Source organism: Gracilinanus agilis, chromosome 1 (genome assembly GCF_016433145.1).
Source record: "Gracilinanus agilis isolate LMUSP501 chromosome 1, AgileGrace, whole genome shotgun sequence".
Classification (NCBI taxonomy): domain Eukaryota; kingdom Metazoa; phylum Chordata; class Mammalia; order Didelphimorphia; family Didelphidae; genus Gracilinanus; species Gracilinanus agilis.
In genome coordinates, this window is record NC_058130.1 from 440,279,472 (window position 1) to 440,299,923 (window position 20,452).

General features: G+C 35.9%; 1 protein-coding gene across 2 annotated transcripts; it reads left to right on the forward strand.

Annotated features, from left to right (window-relative positions):
• Positions 1–339: 339 nt before the first annotated feature.
• On the forward strand, positions 340–19,339 carry CCT5 (chaperonin containing TCP1 subunit 5). 2 transcript variants are annotated; one of them, XM_044657880.1, is made up of 11 exons: positions 340–475; positions 4,384–4,444; positions 4,528–4,692; positions 7,172–7,370; positions 8,780–8,972; positions 9,068–9,217; positions 9,628–9,747; positions 12,668–12,853; positions 14,748–14,885; positions 16,501–16,681; positions 18,969–19,339. In XM_044657880.1, exons 1-11 carry the CDS (start codon positions 371–373, stop codon positions 19,094–19,096), a joined length of 1,626 nt encoding a protein of 541 aa, XP_044513815.1. In that variant the 5' UTR covers positions 340–370; the 3' UTR covers positions 19,097–19,339. The 2 variants fall into 2 exon arrangements, with proteins under 2 accessions (XP_044513815.1, XP_044513816.1); XM_044657881.1 differs by lacking the exon at positions 4,528–4,692.
• Positions 19,340–20,452: the final 1,113 nt, after the last annotated feature.

Here is a 20,452-nt window from a genome sequence, read left to right on the forward strand (position 1 = left end):
AAGGCCTCTTTTGAAGAGACAGAATTTTATTCTGCCTTATTATCTAGAAATTTCTGGACGCTCTTAGTTTAAGGGGGGGAAGAGTTTCCCTCTTGGGAATATCTGCATGCAAGGGAAGACATTCCAATCAGCCTTTGACAGCAACTTGCCCCCCCTACATTTTCTACATAATGGTTGTCTCCGAGAGCCGCTGATTCCAGAAAGTGCTGGACGGCGGAAATAGTCTCGGGCCGAAAAATAAATCGCGAAACATATGCACTGCGCCTGCGCGAAGTGCTGAAACTCCGCCTGTCGCGAGAGGAAGCGGTAGTTTCCCTCCCATATAGTTCGTCTCCGCCGGTTGCTGGGAGGGAGCTCTCGTATCGGTACCATGTCTTCCATGGGGACTCTGGCATTTGACGAATATGGCCGTCCTTTCCTCATCATCAAAGACCAAGAGCGCAAGTCTCGTCTTATGGGACTGGAGGCACTCAAGGTAACGGATACTGGAGTCTTTAGCTCCTGGAGAACGGGAGGCCCCGGGAACCCCAATATGGCTTGCGCATGCGCCAGGGTTGGGGCAGGGTTCCGCCATGTGCTCCTGGGAAAGAGCGAGAAATTCTCCTCTTCCTCGGATCCCTTTAGCGCCCCACCTCACCAGACATACGCGGGACCCTCCCTCAACCCCCAGAAAAACCCTCTCATAATTAGAGGGTCCTCATGGACCCTCTAATAGCGAGCCATACTTATTACCCTGGGTTATGCCTTGGGTTGGGGGTTGAAGCAATTTGGAAGCCGATATCTTATTAAATTGTGTCTGTCCAGGGCCTTGGGCCCTCCACTGACCCAGTTTTTGTATTTTTGTCCTCTACGGACTATATCAGACTGCAATAAGACTATAGGGACACCTAAATAAAGCTGAATTGTACATTTGCCTATTCTATAGATAGCTTTAATCATTTAGCTGAAGCGATAGCTTTGGGGTACCCAGCCCCGCATACCGCTAATGGGCAATTGTCTTTTTTTCATTACTTATTTATTCAGTACTTTAGCTATATAATAAATAAAACAAACTCTGATTTTTTGGAGTTGATGATTTTGAATGGAACAAGAAAAAAACATGTGTTTGTAAAATATTAGGTGGCATGTGATACATAAAGCTTCTTAGCTATACGAATTTTATAATCTCTTTTTGTCTAGTGTAATAAGAGGATACATAGACTAATTAGAATTTGGCTTAGGGCTTTTAAAAAATGAGTTAGATTTCACCAAGGGGCCAGGAGAACATAAGCTAAGTCAGAAAGGCAGTAAAGAGCATCTTCAAGGAACAAGTAGTAGACTGGTTTGAAGGGCCATAATGGGAGCGATGGGTTATAAGTCCGGAAAGGTTAGTTATTAATTAAGATTAAAGACTTAATTTGTTGGGTTTTCAGGAAGTATATTGTGGAAGATCAGTATTGTATACCGAAGGCAGGGGAAAAAGGGAAGGTTTCATTTGTAGGAAGAAGATTCATATGTTCCAGGGAGAAAAAAACAAGGACCTGGATTAAAGTGGCAGGAGCTATTGGCTTTTCATTAGCTTGAATCATTTGATAGGGAAAATATTAGGAATTATGACTCCTTATTTGGGAAATCTGTGAATTTACTTTGTATAGTGTTGCTTCTTAATGCCATCACCAGTGCAAGGTAATTATTAGAGTTAATAGTAACTAAATCTTGATTTGAGGCAGCTGAGTTCTTATAGTAAGGAAGGCTTGAGTTCAGGTTTTATCTGTGCAATACTTAAAAATGCCAATGATGTGTAATTCCAGACCTCTGAGTATTTTTGTTTTAATTTTCCTTTGGATATGGTTTTTGATCAAAAGAAATACTGAAATTCTTTGAATGAAAGAAGTTAACTTAAAAAATTCTATTGTGAAGAAGCTTGAGAACGTATTTCTATGCAAGATTAGTCTCATATCTTTGGTAGGGCACAATGTTAAGGTACTTTTAAAGGGTTGTATGTATGTTTTTATAGGTCTTGCTGGCTTTCAATTTTCAGTAACTTGTATGCCAGCTGACTTCCTTCACTTCCATTTCAATAATACTTTTGGATCCTGTTGTCCTTTAAATCTGGTTGCTTGAAACTTTAGGCACCTAACCCTTTCCAGCATATCATGTGTTTATTAAAGAATGCAGGGGTCCAAAGAGTAAGTCAGTAATGTAGAATAGGTGGTACAATAGATAGTGTGTTGGGCTTGAAGTCAAATTTGGCTTCTGATACTTGTTAGCTGTGGGACCCTGGGTGAGTCACTTAACCCTTTTTGTCTCACAGCCTCATCTTAAAATGAAACGGAAAAGGAAATTACAAACTATATCAGTATCATTGCCCAAAAAAAAAAAAAATGGTGTCAAAGAGTCAAATGTGACTGAAGAACAAAATGTAGACAAACCTTTCAGTCATAACCTGAATGCTAACTAGATATTAATTCCAGGGAAATGATAGTGACTGATAAAAGAAGGATAATCCAATTCCTTTTTAGCATTACCCAGATCCCAAGAAAAATGAATTCATTGATGGTGAAGTAATGGCTTTGTTTGTACATCCCTCAGCTTCTTATAAAACACCTGTCCAAAAATAAAAGTTAAGGAATTTACCTTTTTCCCAAAAAGCCTGGAATTGTTGAGTAAAAATAACTTAATCACTGACTTCTTTTTTGAAGAAGCTGGATTCTTGGGTGATTATTATTCCAGCCTTTGGAGGGTAGGTAGTTCTCTGTGTGAGTATGTTCTCAAAGTGTGGTTTGGACCTTCAAGGTATCCTCTAAAATCCTTAAACAGGGCCCACGTTTCTAAAAGTGATTTTTTGTTTTTTTTTTTCTAATAAGTAAAAATGGTTGGATGCAAGCCACAAAAGACAAGTCGGGGGAGGGGGAAGCGTCCATAGATAGATCAGGAACTTGGATATGGGGAGGGAGGGGCAGTGATTACATCTGCAGTACTGTAAAACTGGCTTCCTTGCTGTTCCTCAAATTAGAGAATCCCATCTCCCAACATTTTCACTGGCTATTCTCTATACTTGGATCTCTTTGCTTCTTTATTTCTGCCTTCATAGCCTCTGCTTTTGCTGTCCTATCTCTTCCTTCAGTCTTCACTGAATTTCAGCTAAAGTCCTACCTTCTATTAGAAACCTTTCTTAGCCTGCCTTACCCTTAGTGCCTTCCTGCTGAGATGATGTTCAGTTTATGATGTATATATCTTGTTTGTATATAGGTGTTTGCATGTTGTTTCCTCCATTTGGCTGTGACTTTCTTAAGATCAGGGACAGTAATTGGTTTTGTTTTCTGAGAGAGATTGTTGTTTTTTGTTTGTTTTTGGTTCTTTCCCTCCCCACCTTTTTTTCTTCACACATGTTGTTGTGACTTTTTTTTAACCTCAAACTGAAATAGTGTTTTCTTCACTTCTGAAAAGGGATTCATAAGATTGACCCAACAACTAAAAGAGTCCATTGGCTCTACCCAAAAAAAAAAAAAAAAGATAACCTGTGATCTAGAGAAATGATTAGCATCTTGGCATGTGTATTTGTCTTCTGCACTTGTCTTCCTAGAACCCAATTTCCCTTACCACTGGAGTAAATAGGAAAAACCCAAGATGATATGGCCCATTAAAGGGTTTTTGAGATGGTTGGGATAAAGAGGCAGATTGCCTAAGAAAGGCAATTGTGTTGGAGCATTAAGTGCTGGAATGAAAAAAAAAAAAACACTTAAATTTGCAAGCTTACAAAGATTGTAATGAACACTAAAATTGTGCATATCCTTATAATGTAGAATTAGTTGGTTTTCTATTGAAGGAAATGGTTATACAGGTTTGATCTAATTATTCAACAAATATTTAGTGAGTGCTCTCTATATCTGCCAAAAAGGAAATTTATACATGGTCCTTGCCCTCCATAATCTCAAAATCCAACAAAGGACGTGCAATGTACACAAAAATAAATATATTGTAAGGCAGCAATGCTAAGTAACAGCATGAAGAAATAGTTGAGATGTAGTAAAGATTGTTTTTGACAATAAACCACTAATTACTCTCTGTATAGGTCATCTAAAGACTCAAATGGGCTTATTTGATAGCACAATGTAGTTGCTTAATTTTGTAAGCAGTGCAACTAAAGTATAAAGTACCTACTGTTAAAATGGACATACTTTTGGTAAGTATAGGACATTTATCGTGAATGAGGTGTTATGCGTTTGGGTGATATAACAGTTCAAGATATAAAAGCTCTTGCAAGCTAGTGAAGATCAAATGATAAATTTATGAATGTCTTTAACAGTATTTTGTACATGAGTTCTTTCTGTTATGTTAAGATTCTTTTCTCTGCCATAATTGTTGACCATTTTCAATCTCACTTGTGTTTGTTTCATTTAGTCTCACATAATGGCGGCTAAGGCTGTATCAAATACAATGAGAACATCACTTGGACCTAATGGTAAGATTCCAATGGGGGTAGGGGTGTGTCCATTTTATTTGCTAAATTTCAAATCTCTAAATTACTATAATTTTTTTCTTTAGGGCTTGATAAAATGATGGTGGATAAGGATGGTGATGTGACTGTAACCAATGATGGTGCCACCATTTTAAGCATGATGGATGTAGATCATCAGATTGCTAAACTGATGGTTGAACTTTCCAAATCACAGGATGATGAGATTGGAGATGGGACTACAGGAGTAGTTGGTAAGAAAAATCTAAAAATAAATGGAATGAGATCACAGGTGGTTGCTTTTATTGGTGACCACAATGCCTAACTTCCTTATCAAATAAATACCATGTTTACCAATAGCCAATTTTAAATAGTAGGTTGACTTTTTTTTCTCTAACAAAAAATATATTGTTAACAATTGCTGGCAGTTTTAGAATTTTAGAGTTTGCAAAGTGCTTTACATAGCCTCACAAGCTGCCTCTTGAGGTAAATTACAGATAGTATTCTTATTCCCAATAATATTATCTGAAACATTTACCAAAAAAAAGAAACTGAAGGGTTAAATGACTTTCCTGTGGCTATACAGTTAAGAAGTCTTCTTGACTACAAATACACCACTAGTCACTGTGTCATAAAGCCTTTTTATATCATGCATGGTAAACCCTCCCAGAGAGAAATATGCAAATTACCCATTATCACATGGGCAATAAACTACAAGTGTCAGAATTTGAGTCCAGGACCTCCAATACAAGATATATCCCTTTTTCTATTCTTATCAGTTGGTGAATGACTTAGTGTTGGCCAGTAATTAATCTAACGTCTATAGCAGTGATTCCCAAGGTGGGTGCTGCAGCGATGGGGGGGTGGGGTAGGGAGGTGGCCACAGGTGCGTTTATCTTTCCTATTAATTGCTATTAAATTTTTTTAATTAATTTCCAGGGGGCTAAGTAATATTTTTTCTGGAAAGGGGGCAGTAGGCCAAAAAAGTTTGGGAACCACTGGACTCTATAGTAATGTTAACTTAAAAATAAAAAACAGAACTATTAAATAGTCAGAAAAACCAAGTCTTTAATCAGAAGAGGGATAGGTTCAATATTTGGCTGCTAAACAGAACCCAGCACCAAGAACTTTACAGGGCCTACACCCTAGAATTCTGGGAACATATCCCTGGGAGAAATCACCATATAGATGACAGTTCAGAAGTACCCTACTAAGTATGGCTAAATTTCTAGACACAAGTTATTTCAAAAAGCTGGAGTGCTAATCCAAAACCATTGATCCTCTAAAATTTAGTCTTATAGATTGAGCTTCAGAAATTAATTACCCAGGTACAGGATAGGTTTTCTATCAGGTCATGATTAAGTATGTCAATATTATTACCTGGCCATTTAAAAAATTAACACTATACAGCTGAATCAATTATAGTTATTAAGTTGTAAGGAAGTAACACTACCATAATTTGGCAGGTTTCTGGACTATTTTGTTCATTTCTCAGAAAAGTAGGTAAGTTCAGAGAAGAACCAGGGTGATGGCAGTCTAGAAACTGCATTATAGGGAAGACTGAATGAAATTAATATATTTTAATTGGAAGAGAAGACTAAAAGGAGACAAAAATAGCTTCTCAAACTACTCTTATTTCCCTAGAGCAGGGATTTTTAACCTTGGGCTGTAAATTGTTCTTTATTTTTATATTTTGCTGGTTGTGTTTCCAAAAAAATGATTTCCTTTGTAACCTTATGGGTCTTATTTTATATGTTTAAAGACATGCTGAGAAGAGGTTTATAGCATTCACCAGATTATCATAGGCGTCCATAAGACAGAAAAAGGGTAAAAACCCCTGTTTCAAGGGATGGATCCAGGACCAGTGGAACGAATTACAAGGAGGCAGATTTCAGTTTAATTTTTTCCAAGAATTAAAACTATACAACAGTGGATCACTGGAATTGTTAAAGTGAAATGTTGATTTCAATTTAAGGCCTTTTAAGTCCTTACAAAGCATGCCCCACCTCTACTCCCCATCAATCCTTTCCCTCAAGGAACTTTAATTCTTTTTTTTTTTTTTTTTTTTAACCCTTACCTTCCATCTTAGAATCAATAGTGTGTATTGGTTCTAAGACAGAAGAGCTGTAAGGACTGGGCAATGGAGGTTAAGTGACTTGCCCAGGATCACATAGCTAGGAAGTGTCTGAGGCCAGATTTGAACCCAGGACCTCCAGTCTCTGAGCCACCTAGCTATTCCAAGGAGCTTTTATTCTAATGAGGGAGACGGCACAAAAAAATATAAAGGGGACCCATGCCAGGGCAATGTTGGCAAAGTTCAGAGAGTTAGAAGTAGAGTAGGGAGAAGAATGAATAATGACTGACCGGGGCTTTGTTAAGTGGGACTGTTTTTAATTGTAGGTATCTCCCAAGGCATTGTCCTTTACCTTCTTTTCTCTGCCTTGGTGATTTCATGTACTCCCATTAGGTTAATGCAACTTACTCCCAAGTGTATACATTTAATCTCAGTGTCTCTTGAACTCCAGTCTCACATTACTAACCATTAGTGAAATAATCTCTATAGTTAAGATAACTTAGATTTACAGAAATTCAAGTTTGTCTGAGGTCACATAGTAAGTGGCAGAGTGTCTTAAGATGCCAATTCTAGAACACTTGCCATTATAAACATTATAAATTTCCTTCCCACAAAAGTAATGTTCAATAATTTCAAAAGCTATTTTTCCCATTTCACAGTTTTGGCTGGTGCTTTGTTGGAAGAAGCTGAACAACTTCTAGATCGTGGTATTCACCCCATCAGAATAGCAGATGGTTATGAGCAGGCTGCTCGCATTGCCATTGAACATTTGGACAGAATCAGTGAAAGTTTTCCAGTTGATGTTGGAAACACTGAACCCCTTATCCAGACTGCAAAAACAACTCTTGGTTCTAAAGTGTAAGTTAGTAGTGAAAACCTTACCAGTATTTCTATTTGTTGTGTGCCACCTTTACAAACCCTTTTGTTGGAAAATCTAGGCTGAAATTTACCATAAGAGGACAAGTAATTTAGAAATACAGCTAATTTAGAATTCCCCTTTTGGGGGGTAATATGTACTTTTTCATGACTAATGTTTCTTATTTCTTTATAGAATTTTTTATCCTAAAGAGTAGAAACCACATTTTTTGTGTTTCATGTGTTGTTTAGATTTAATCATGGCTAGTAGCCCTCATATTTTGAGATTTTGAGTAGTGATCAGTACCAATATAGTGAAATTATGAATAGCTTCTTATAGGTTAAACCAGTGATGGGCAAACTACAGCCTGCAGGCCAGAAGCAGCCCCCTGAAATGTTCTATCCAGCTGCATGGCATTATTCCTAATCTGATGAATACAATACAATGAAACTTCTAGAGTTGCCTTAGAAACAGACTGACAGATAATCATTTCCTTTCCTTTGACCCCCTTTTTAAAAAGTTTGCCCATCACTGGGTTAAACTATTTGTATAATAATTTTATTTACTACCCACTTTGGTTTCTGCCCTTTTTATATATAGTCTCAGAACTATCCTGACCAGATGAAGTCTTGAGAGAATATGATGAATACTGGACCTTTTTGTGAACTTTAAGTGAACATACTTTAGTTTTGCAAATATGACCGTTAGAATATTTTTAAAGCATTTTATTCAACAATCATTTGTTAAGCACCTTACTAGGTGCTGGGGAGTACTTAAATGAAACAAACTTATTTTTTTGCCCTCTTGAAGCTTGCAGTTTGGCATGGGCTTTTAACACTTTTTGCACTGATTCCAGTTTAGTGTGACTATTACTTATCTCTAGAATCATATCTGTAAACTCCATCTCAGTTTTTAAGTCCTTTATAATCCATCACCAACCTATCTTCACCCTTAATATGCTTTTCTCCCAGTAATGTCTCCTAATATTCTTACCTGATTTTTCCCCCCACGTGTGATATATGGTACGATTTTCTCCTAATTCTATAAAAGTAAGACTCAAAACATTTGCTGTATTTGACATCACAAAAGGAATTCATCTTCCCATTTTCTTGAGTTTTTGGTGGCAGTATAGTATAGAAAATATAGATAGCAAATTAAGTATGACAATTTAAAAATCCTTTGGTGCCATGCTTATTCTTTTATTTATTTCATGAGAAATGGAGGTTGATGACCTTATTAATATAGAGAATTATCAGGTGAGATAATTGCCTCTGACCTCTTTATTTTAAACATTAGTATATTTTATAAGACTTTTTCTGCATCTATTGGTAATTTAATAATTACTAAGTACATTTCAAAGATATTCAAGTGTTCTTTTGTTATTGGTTCATTTTTTTTTTTTTTTTATCAGAGTTAACAGCTGCCACCAACAAATGGCTGAAATTGCTGTTAATGCTGTCCTGACAGTAGCCGATATGGAACGGAGAGATGTTGACTTTGAGCTAATCAAAGTAGAAGGCAAAGTAGGAGGAAGACTTGAAGATACTCAGCTCATAAAGGGAGTAATTGTGGATAAGGATTTTAGTCATCCACAAATGCCTAAAGTAATTCTTTTGTTTGTTTGTTTGTTTTTGGTAGATTGAAATTTTTTAATGCTCTAAATTATCTAAACAAAATGGTTTTATTTTTTTCCCTGTAGGAAGTGAAAAATGCTAGGATTGCAATTCTTACTTGTCCATTTGAGCCACCTAAGCCAAAAACTAAACATAAGCTTGATGTTACCTCTGTAGAAGATTACAGAGCCCTACAGAAGTATGAAAAGGAGAAGTTTGAAGAGATGATTGAACAAGTAAGTAAGACTTTACCTGCTGTGGTTCTGACTATGTGAATGCAGTGAGTGCAAGATTATATATCATGCTAAGGTGAAAGGCAAAAATACAGATTTATTAAGTTTTCATTTCAAAAAACTGCTATCTCTTCCCTATTGGTTTATTTGGAAGATTCAACATAACTTTCTATCTTAGATAGCATCTTTAAGGACTAATTCATTTTGATATGGCAAGCTATGATTTAAGACTTCTAGAATGTAACCTTTGGATAAAAGAGATTTGATGAGCATTTGAAAGCTAAGCAGAGAAATTATTGGGGTTGCATTTACTCTTTGAAGAACAGTTATAGTTTGATATAGCAGTACTTAGCCTTGAAGTACATAAAAATTATGTGTCTTTGATTTAATCTTTGATTTTTTTTCTTTTTCAGATTAAACTCACTGGTGCAAACCTAGCTATTTGCCAGTGGGGTTTTGATGATGAAGCAAATCATTTACTCCTTCAGAATAAGTTACCTGCTGTCCGTTGGGTAGGGGGACCTGAAATTGAAGTAAGAAATATTATATTTTTATGTGATTTATTCATTCTAGAGACTTTCTGGTCATAACATAACATAAGTTTGCCTTTTTTTTTTCTTCATCAGTTACTTAATTCATGTGGTTGGATTCTATATCCCTGTTATATTTTAGAATTGTTATTTCTCTTTAAGAAGCTCTAATTTTCCTTGAACCTTTGGTCATGGTTTATGGTATAAATCACAAAAAATTATTTCCATGTTCAGATTTTGAAAGTTGATGACTTCATATCCATGATGTCATGAGTGTGGTATTCCTTCCACATATGTGTGTGTGTGCTTCTCTATACTTTATTATCCTGTTTGGTTCTTTCTATTTTCCCACAAATCCTGTGTAGCTGTAGACAATCTTCCCAGTGTGTTAAACTTTATCCTTTTGTTCTCATAGCTTCTCAAAGTTTCAGACTGTCCTGTCTGTTTACTTGAATCCTTGCCCTATATTACTGCTCCATCTCTCTCTCTCTTTTTTTTTTTTTTAAGCTATACATACCTTTTGCTAATGTGACAATCCATGCTGGTAGTGTTGAAGATATTTCATATTCTAATTATGATTTACTCAGTCTTTTGCTACCATCAATTCAAGACCTAAATTTATCAAACTTATTAGTTGTAGCTTTAGTGATTATGAGAATGAAAACTGATGGGGGGAGGGGGAGGGTGAATAGAAGGAGCTCTTCTCCCAAGTCAGCCCTTTACCTTGCAGTTAAAAAGTATTGAAATCTTTAATGGAATTACTGATTGAGGGATCAAAACAATTTTTTTAATTTAATTTTTTAAGTATTTTCCCATAGTTACATGTTTCATGTTCTTTCCCTCTTCCCCAAACCCCGCCCACACACCCCCATAGCCAACGTACAATTCCACTGGGTTTTACATGTGTTCTTGATTAAGACCTAATTCCATATTATTGATAGTTGGGCTAGACTTACCATTTAGTGTCTAGATCCCCAATAATATCCCCATCATCTCATGTGTTCAAGCAGTTGTTTTTCTTCTCTGTTTCTACTCCTACAGTCCTTCCTCTGAATGTGGCTAGTTTTCTTTCTCATAAGTCTGAGGGATCAAATTTTTCAGTCAACATAAAGGATGCAGTAATGAACTTAGAAACAGCATTAAAATATTCTCCACGAGGTTTTTCTGCCACAGCAATTTGTTCACATATTCACAAGTTCTTAAAGACCTCAAATAAAAACCAAATAACCATTTCTCAGTTTCATAGTTGGACTTCTGAGGAACAGTGGTTGGACTACTTGGCCTCTGAAGTCTCTTCCAACTCTTCATTCCCAACATTCTTTTATGCTGCTTCTGCCATTTGTCATCTTCGATAAAATCTTCAACCCCTCCATTCCTACATCTTGTTCCAAGAATCTCAGATCCTCCAGTAATTCATTGTAGCATAGAGATGCCATTGCATTCTTGAAAACCATGCAAGTGGCTTTGTAGCATGTGAAGCAGATACAATACTGTGCAACCACAGTGTCAGTGGTAAAATAGGGAAATAGAAGTGGGNGTGTGTGTGTGTGTGTGTGTGTGTGTGTGTGTGTGTGTGTGTGTGTGTGTGCGCGTGCTTCTCTATACTTTATTATCCTGTATGGTTCTTAATATTTTCCCACAAATCCTGTGTAGCTGTAGACAATCTTCCCAATGTGTTAAACTTTAACCTTTTGTTCTCATAGCTTCTCAAAGTTTCAGACTGTCCTGTCTGTTTACTTGAATCCTTGCCCTATATTACTGCTCCATCTCTCTCTCTCTCTTTTTTTTTTTTTTTTTTTTTTTTTTTTTTTTTTTTTTTTTTTTTAAGCTATACATACCTTTTGCTAATGTGACAAAATCCATGCTGGTAGTGTTGAAGGTATTTCATATTCTAATTATGATTTACTCAGTCTTTTCCTACCATCAATTCAAGACCTAAATTTATCAAACTTATTAGTTGTAGCTTTAGTGATTATGAGAATGAAAACGGATGGGGGGTGGGGTGAATAGAAGGAGCTCTTCTCCCAAGTCAGCCCTTTACCTTGCAGTTAAAAAGTATTGAAATCTTTAATGGAATTACTGATTAAGGGATCAAAACAATTTTTTAATTTAATTTTTTAAGTATTTTCCCATAGTTACATGTTTTATGTTCTTTCCTTCTTCCCCAAACCCCGCCCACACACCCCCATAGCCAACGTACAATTCCACTGGGTTTTACATGTGTTCTTGATTAAGACCTAATTCCATATTATTGATAGTTGGGCTAGACTTACCATTTAGTGTCTAGATCCCCAATAATATCCCCATCATCTCATGTGTTCAAGCAGTTGTTTTTCTTCTCTGTTTCTACTCCTACAGTCCTTCCTCTGAATGTGGCTAGTTTTCTTTCTCATAAGTCTGAGGGATCAAATTTTTCAGTCAACATAAAGGATGCAGTAATGAACTTAGAAACAGCATTAAAATATTCTCCACGAGGTTTTTCTGCCTCAGCAATTTGTTCACATATTCACAAGTTCTTAAAGACCTCAAATAAAAACCAAATAACCATTTCTCAGTTTCATAGTTGGGACTTCTGAGGAACAGTGGTTGGACTACTTGGCCTCTGAAGTCTCTTCCAACTCTTCATTCCCAACATTCTTTTATGCTGCTTCTGCCATTTGTCATCTTCGATAAAATCTTCAACCCCTCCATTCCTACATCATGTTCCAAGAATCTCAGATCCTCCAGTAATTCATTGTAGCATAGAGATGCCATTGCATTCTTGAAAACCATGCAAGTGGCTTTGTAGCATGTGAAGCAAATACAATACTGTGCAACCACAGTGTCAGTGGTAAAATAGGGAAATAGAAGTGGGTGTCAGATGGTGAGTCAGATTTTGAAGTTTCACTTTATAAAATATTGTCTTTACCTTTCTTTTTTTTAGCTGATTGCCATTGCAACAGGAGGGCGCATTGTTCCACGATTCTCTGAACTTACACCTGAGAAACTTGGTTTTGCTGGTCTTGTGAAAGAGATCTCTTTTGGAACAACAAAAGACAAAATGCTTGTTATAGAGAAATGTCGGAACTCCAGGGCTGTGACCATATTCATTAGAGGAGGAAATAAAATGGTAAGGAACTATCCAGTTATGCAGTAAATTTCAGCATCACCACTACTGCTTACCAATATAGATATTTTATTGTTAGCTTTTGGTTTTTTATCATATCACCTTTGTTTGCAAATGTATATATTCCTTCCTTCCTCCCCCCAACTACCCCTTGTAACAGAAAAAGAGGGGAGGGGTAAGTTACACAAAAAAGAGTGTACGTTTTCACATCTCTTCTTTGAGACAAAGTGGTCATTTTAATGGTATAACATTCAGCTTTGTTCCTTTTTTTGTGTGGTGTTTGTTTTCCATTTGCCTTATCGTTGTATATCTTATTATGGTTCTGCTTAATTTATTTGCATCAGTTCTTAAAAGTTTTTCTGTGCTTTTCAATATTCTTCATCTCTTACAGTGTACTATTATTCCATTACCTTTCTATATCACTATTTGCTTAGCCATTCTCTGATCAATCTACTTTGTTTCCTATTTACTGCTACTTCTAAATGTGCTACTATGAATATTTTGTTGTGTATATTTGGAACCTTTCTTTTATATTTGGCCTTATTGTTATATAGAGAGATCTAAGGGACAAAGTTAAAGACATCTCAGTCACTGCTTTATCATGATTTCATTGCTTTCCATCAGCACTATTAGTTTGCCTGTCTTTCCACAGCCCCTTTCTGTCTTTTATCATCTTTGCTGGTTTGGGGGTGAGTATGGGGTGAAACTTCAAGAAAACTGAGGACCATGCTACTTTGCCACCTTTATAAAATGTCTTCAGTTCACCTGATATCCCTTAAATTGAGTGAGATGCTTCTAAGTACATCATTATTAGTTCTTATGGTCCTTTTTTCCATTCTTCAAGTCATTAGTCCCAAATACTTATTAAATCTATACTTAAGCCATAAGGCAGGAGAGTTAAAGAGCATTCTACTCTTCCACTTTTTTCCCATGTGTCTGTCTGAGCGATGTTCAAACTATATGTGTTTGAGCTAAAGCTATTAAGTAGTTTGCAAAATGTCTGTGATTACAGCCGGGGGTTTTGTTGGGTTGGGTTTTTTTTGCCTGCGTTGGTGTATCAAAAATCTAGGATTATGAAGGTGTTTGTTAAAACAGAATATACTTCTTTCATTAAAAGTCCTTAAAGTTTTCTTTCACAAGATTTTGCCCTTTTTGCCCTGGTTTGAAATAGTAATTTAAAGAATGGAACAAAGAAAGGTGTTCTCAGCTGCTGGTTTTAAACTAGTAACTATTAAATGATGTTTTTATTCAATAAATTATGGTAACTATTATGGCAAACTAAACGATTATTTTAGAGCATTAGTTCCTAACTTTTTATAAGTACTACAGTTTTTCATTTGTAACACTTAAAACTTTAACACAATGCTTAGTATCTGTCCCTTGATAACACAAAACTGGATATGCCGCAACACTTTCTTCCAGGGGACTATAGCCAACTTCCCAGGCTTTAAAGTATGGTAGTCTGTGAGTCTATGATTTAATTTCTACATGAAAGAGCTTTACTCCCTTCACTGACTATGAAATGCATTCCCAACATTAACTTACTGTCTTTAAAAACCCAGACATTTGAAATTGGAATGGGCTAAAACTCAAACACTATTAGGAAATTCAGAATTTAAAAATTTTGAACTTAAGTGTGTGGGGTGTCATAGTTATCTTGATAACATATAAAGTTTATTTACATGCTTATAATAGAATTTAATAATTGGTGAACAGAATATTTGTAAAAGCCCTGGTAATACAAGCAAAATTCAGTTTTTCAAGTGAAGTGGCCTTTTTTTTTTTTTAGCACTAGAAGTGGCTTTGCTATTTAGACAGTGGTGAGGTACTTGACATCTTCATTTTAAATCAATTTTATATTGTAGGCATTGATTAAAATTAAAACATTTGTTTCCAGATCATTGAAGAAGCAAAACGATCTCTTCATGATGCTCTTTGTGTGATCAGAAACCTAGTTCGTGATAATCGTGTGGTGTACGGAGGTGGTGCAGCTGAAATATCTTGTGCTTTGGCAGTTAGTGAAGAAGCTGATAAGGTAAACAACAGTAATTGGCAGCATGTTTTATGTCAGATTTTATTATGTAAAAGTTTGACTCTTCTGTAAGCCTTCTGTAGCTTAAAGCTACTGCAAAGTAGAACAGTGTCGTGATTGTTATTTAGTGGTTAAAAAACACAAACGCTATTACTAGTTGTTTGGTTAAACAGAAAATACCATTAATTTCTTAATCATCCATGATGAGTGAGAGTTTTTAGTCCAAGAGAAGAATCAGGTGGGTCTATGTATTTAATAAACAATGTTCATTTGTACATTAAAGGCTCTTTCCCTTCCCAAAACACATTTTAAACGCATTCTAAGCTAGAGCTTCGGCCCTGATGACTCTTAATTCCTTTGAACTTCAGCCTACATTTATGTTCCTATCACTTAATCTTCATGCATGTACATCATTCCTATGACACTAATTGCTTTTACAACATTGCTTGCCTAATGTTTTCACTGAGCTGTTTAACATTAGGCAAAATCAACAAGCATATTTTTTAGTACCTACTAGGCACTGGAGACACAAAACACAAATGAAATGGTCCCCACTATCAAGGATGTCTTTTAGGATGTAGTCAATGACTTTGGTATCTTTGATATCTTACCAAGCTTCACATGCTCTATAGTACCTACTTTAACCACCTTAATGGATATTGGAACAAATTATTCTTATCCACCCTTTGCAATAAGGAAGAGTATTTACATGCTTGGGGTACACATCCCCCTAACTCAGCAATGGGTTTTGAGGTCTTTGGTTACTTTCAACATGGTTTAGCCTGTTTTATCAAAACATTTGGGGAAGGATATACTTCATGTGCTACATATTTTTGGAAGCACAAGTAAGACTTAGGTGACAGGTGGACACCAAAGATTTATCGGCAGCCCTAAATCCTAGAAAGGGCTCAGTAAGCCCCCACAACAGTGCTTTTCTCCCTGAACATTTCATACACTATTGCCAGTTGTCCTGACTTGTCTTGCCAGTGGTCTTCAGTCAGTCTAGAAAGGTGAGGCCAATAGCTTCATGCAGCTCTTTTTCACTTAAATCCAATTCATGCTCAAGTCAAGACATCACCCTGTGGTGTCATTGATCCACTTTGAAAGGATGGTGGACAAGAGCAATTCTATTAGAATGTAGCTTATTGTCGCCTTAAAGTGGCATAATAGATCATTTATTCAAGAAGACCTGAGTTCAAAGCCAGTCTCAGACACTTAAAAGCTGTGTGATCTAAGTCACATAAACTCTGTTTGCCTCAGTTTCCTCAACTGTAAAAAGAGATAACAATAGCACCTCCTCACAAGGTTGTTGAGATCAAATGAGTTAACATCTATAGAGTGCTTAGCACAGTACATGGCACAGAGTAGACTCTTAATAAATGCTTCTTCCGTGTGTCACTTGACCCCCATTGCTTAGCCCTTACCACTCTTCTGCCTTAGAACTAATACATAGTATTGATTCCAAGATGGAAGGTAAGGGGTTTGGGGGTTTGTTTGTTTTCTTTTTTTTATAAATAATAAATTGTTCTTCACTTCCCCTTAAGTGTATGTTAATTGCTTTTTAATCATTTCTGTTTTTCTGCTCTCAAATGTAGTAAAATCTTTTGTTACCTTTCAGTGTCCTTCTTTGGAGCAGTATGCTATGAGAGCTTTTGCAGATGCCTTAGAGGTCATTCCCATGGCCCTTTCTGAAAATAGTGGTATGAATCCCATCCAAACTATGACTGATGTACGGGCCAGACAAGTGAAAGAAATGAATCCTGCCCTTGGCATTGACTGCTTGCATAAGGGTACAAATGGTAAGGAATTTTTTTTTATGTTTGTGATGTCCTAATTTGGTTTAAATTTTAGTACTTCAGATACACTTTTATATTAGTCTACCTTTTCTTTAGATGATTAAACCCACTAGCCGAAATTAATTTGGGGATTTTATGTAGAGGAATCTGTCCACAGCTATTCATCTAAACTACCATTCTTGTCAGTACAATAAAAGTTTATGCAGGTAGAACTATCATAAATTGAAGGTTTAGAGCTACTTTATTGTGGTAATGTTTTTTATACCTAGTTCTTAGTTCATAATCCCTATGTAGTATTTTATGTATTCAGATTTTTTTCAGATTGGAACTATACTTTGTAGTTCATATGTAAGGGAAACATTTTCATTAATATTTTTGAAGTGATGGATAACCCAGTGGAATTGCTTGTCAGCTCCAGGAGTGGGGAGGAAAGAAAAGAGGGAGAGAAGAACAAGAATCATGTAACTCTGGGGAAATATTTTTTAAAACAAAATTATATTTAAAAAATATTTGTGAATAGTAAATATGTATCATAGTAAATAGTGAATCATACATATGCATTATAATTTGTAAGGCTGAGAAAGAGGCATGCATAATTTAAAATAAAACATAATTCCTGCCCTCAAGGAGCTACTTAAGACCCTAGACACAGATAACTAAGAGTATAACATAAGTACATAGTATAAGAATTTAAAATTTAGGTTTTATGTTTAATAGTGATATAGTAAAAGAGAGAAATGTAGGAAGGAAGTAGAAAGTATTGCAGGATTCAGGGAGAGAGGGTGTCCTTCAGTCCAGCTCAAGAATGTTCATGACTTTTTATAATCCTTTTTCCATGTCGCTTCCTGTCCCTTCCCCACTTTACGGGAACCAATCACAGTCTTTCAATTTGCTTAGCATTGACTATGGGCAGTAGCCTTTGGAGGTGTGAGCTTACTCTAGTAAGTGACTTGGAAATGATTTGTTTAGCTAAAAATAAGCAAGGGGAGAGTTAATCCTGTCTTCACAATAGGGATGCAAAACAATGTTTTCTTGAGTCGGAGTGAGTCTATTACCTGAGAAATTAGAAGTGGAGAACAGGCATTTGAGTTGAGCTTTCAAAGGTGAACCAAAGAAACCATAGATATTCCAAAAGTAAGGAATACCTTAAGCCACAAACTAGAAGCATGAGATCTTGGGCCAGTATAGCAAGAGCACAGAATGTGTGATGGGGACTAATATGAGGTATGAGATAAGACTGAAAAAGGAGGGTGTTGCCAGATTATAGATAAACTTGGATGCAAGAAAAGGATTTTGAATTTAACTTGATAATATAAAAGATAGCCATCTTCTTTTGTAGAGTAGGGGGCATGGCTGATCATATATGTAGTTATGATCAAACTTTGGCTCTCTTTTTAAAACTGATATGACCTCAGCAATAGAAATAATGTTTAGATGGTGTAAAATGTTAGTGACATTCTAGCTCCTCAGACTACAGAGTAGTGTATTTTATTTATTTTCACTTTTTTTTTTTAAGAGTATTTTTCCATGGTTACAGAGTTCATGTTCTCTCCCTCCCCCTTCCCAGAGATGACAAAACAATTCTACTCTACTGGTTTATACATGTCTTATTACTCAAAACCTATTTCCATATTCATATTTGTAATAGCGTAGTTTTTTTTTAAAACCACAACCCCGAATCATATACCCATATGATAAAGTGATAAATCATATCTTTTTCTCCTGTTTCTACTCCCATAGTTCTTTCTCTAGATGTGGATAGCATTCTTATGAAAAAGTTTCACCGGATTATTTCTTGATCATTGCATTGCTATTAGTAGCAGAGTCTATTCCATTTGATTGTTCCACAATATTTCACTTACTATATACAATGTTCTGGTTCTGCTCATTTCACTCATATGGAGCATCATAAGGACATCTGTATTTTGAATGTGGCAAAAATCTATTTTATTATACTTACTAGAGACTTAGGGAAGGAGGAGAGGCTGCTAATTCTACCATTTCTGCTTGTTGGTAGAAAAACACTTCAAAGAATATGCCTAATATACTTTAAAAGAATTGATTTTCTAGAAATGTAAACAAAAGCTATATATATTGGCTCTATGGAAGAAGGCTTCTGATTATCCTATTTTCGTAATTTGGAATATTAATATCCAGTTAGTGGAATAACTTCATTCTTTTCAGCATGTTGACGTTAACCTCCATTTCTCAGAATTAAGGTTTACTATGATGCTATTCTAGTTGGATTAATAGGTATTGTGACATCCAAATCATTTGTATGTTTTCCCAGATATGAGACAACAACATGTGATAGAAACTTTGATTGGCAAAAAGCAGCAGATTTCTCTTGCAACGCAAATGGTCAGGATGATTCTGAAGATTGATGATATTCGCAAACCAGGAGAATCTGAAGAATAAATCTTAAGTTGGAGAAAAATGTAGTAACGCCACTACTATGTTTAAGTGAACAGAAGTCATGCGTTGGAACCACAGCTATTTATTATTTTTTCCTTTTCTGGCACTGTAATTGCTATATGCTAAAGATAATAATAAATTAGCTGTTTAATAACTATAACTTGTTTCAAAAAATATTATGTATTTGTTGAGAGATTGACATACAGCTTTTGTATTTGTTATATTAAAGGGATCTCTTGAATTAGACCTTTATCTGTTTCTCGTCAAGTTTTAAGCAAAGATCATTATTTGTAGCAGCATTTAAATGAGACTTCACTTGTGAAAGTAAAATGTGGAAGTCAAAAGGAAAGGGGAACACATTTTACTAGTCATTGAATTGAGATATGTTATCCTAACAGTTCTGGTCCTAGATTTACTTGTTGTTCTTGTGTTTCTACAAATCTTGAGAGAAGACTATGGGCTTCCCACTATTCATGGTACAATGGTTTCCTTACAGTGTAGTATTTGCCATCAAATGATATCAAAGAAACATTTCCAGTCATGCCTCTCTAGACTCCAGAGTTGAGAATTCTCTCCCTTTGTTTCTCCTCTCCCTCCTCTTTTTGCCCCCCCCTCCCCAGCACTCACAGTAAAAGAGAGGTCAAAGTGCATCTATGGATCGAAATACCTTCCAGATACTGAGGTTCAAGCAGCAGACCTGAGCTCAGGAAATCATTTCCAATTTGTGTCACATCTAGCAAAATTCCAAGTGCACCATACAGGAATCAGTAGCCAAGGCAAATGAGTATATAGTGCAGGGGATTCATAAGATCTTGGTAGCCATCACTTACTTCATGGCTGTCAGCTGGTCAGTAGCTTCGTTTTACAAATCTGAAAAGTGCAAGTTCTGCTTGGTTGATGTGTATGTTATGAAAATTAAATTACATGATGGATATAAAAGGGTTTTGAAAACAAAGATGGTTTTCTTATTAGAAATAAACCCAAAGTGTATAACAGTGAAGACTAGGAAAATAGGTAAAGGCGACTGAAGCCCTAGATCTAAAATGACTACCCAAAAGTTTTAACCTTCATATTAAATGAAAGATAATTCATAAAATGGTACTAGTGTGAAATTTGGTTTTTAAACTACATTTGTTTTAGCCTCATGTTCTAGATGTGTTTGGAGGTTTTTTTGGTTTGGGGGCAGATGGTTATACATGGTCCTGGATGATTATCATAATAAACTTAATTTTCATCAAGATTGTAATTGGCTTACTTGCAAATCAAGATCACTTCATAAAAACAGTGGACTCATCTGTAGCTTTTCCCCCCAGGATCACTTTAGTTCCTGTGGTTAAAGTGTTGTTCTAACACAATACT

What these genes read in the sequence shown, in the direction of transcription:
- CCT5 (XM_044657880.1), top strand. Translation starts at nt 371, where the DNA reads ATGTCTTCCATGGGGACTCTGGCATTTGACGAATATGGCCGTCCTTTC. An exon ending in TGGGACTGGAGGCACTCAAG is followed by an intron (nt 476 to 4,383) that starts GTAACGGATACT and finishes TGTTTCATTTAG; the next exon opens with TCTCACATAATGGCGGCTAA. An exon ending in TTGAAGAGATGATTGAACAA is followed by an intron (nt 9,218 to 9,627) that starts GTAAGTAAGACT and finishes TTTCTTTTTCAG; the next exon opens with ATTAAACTCACTGGTGCAAA.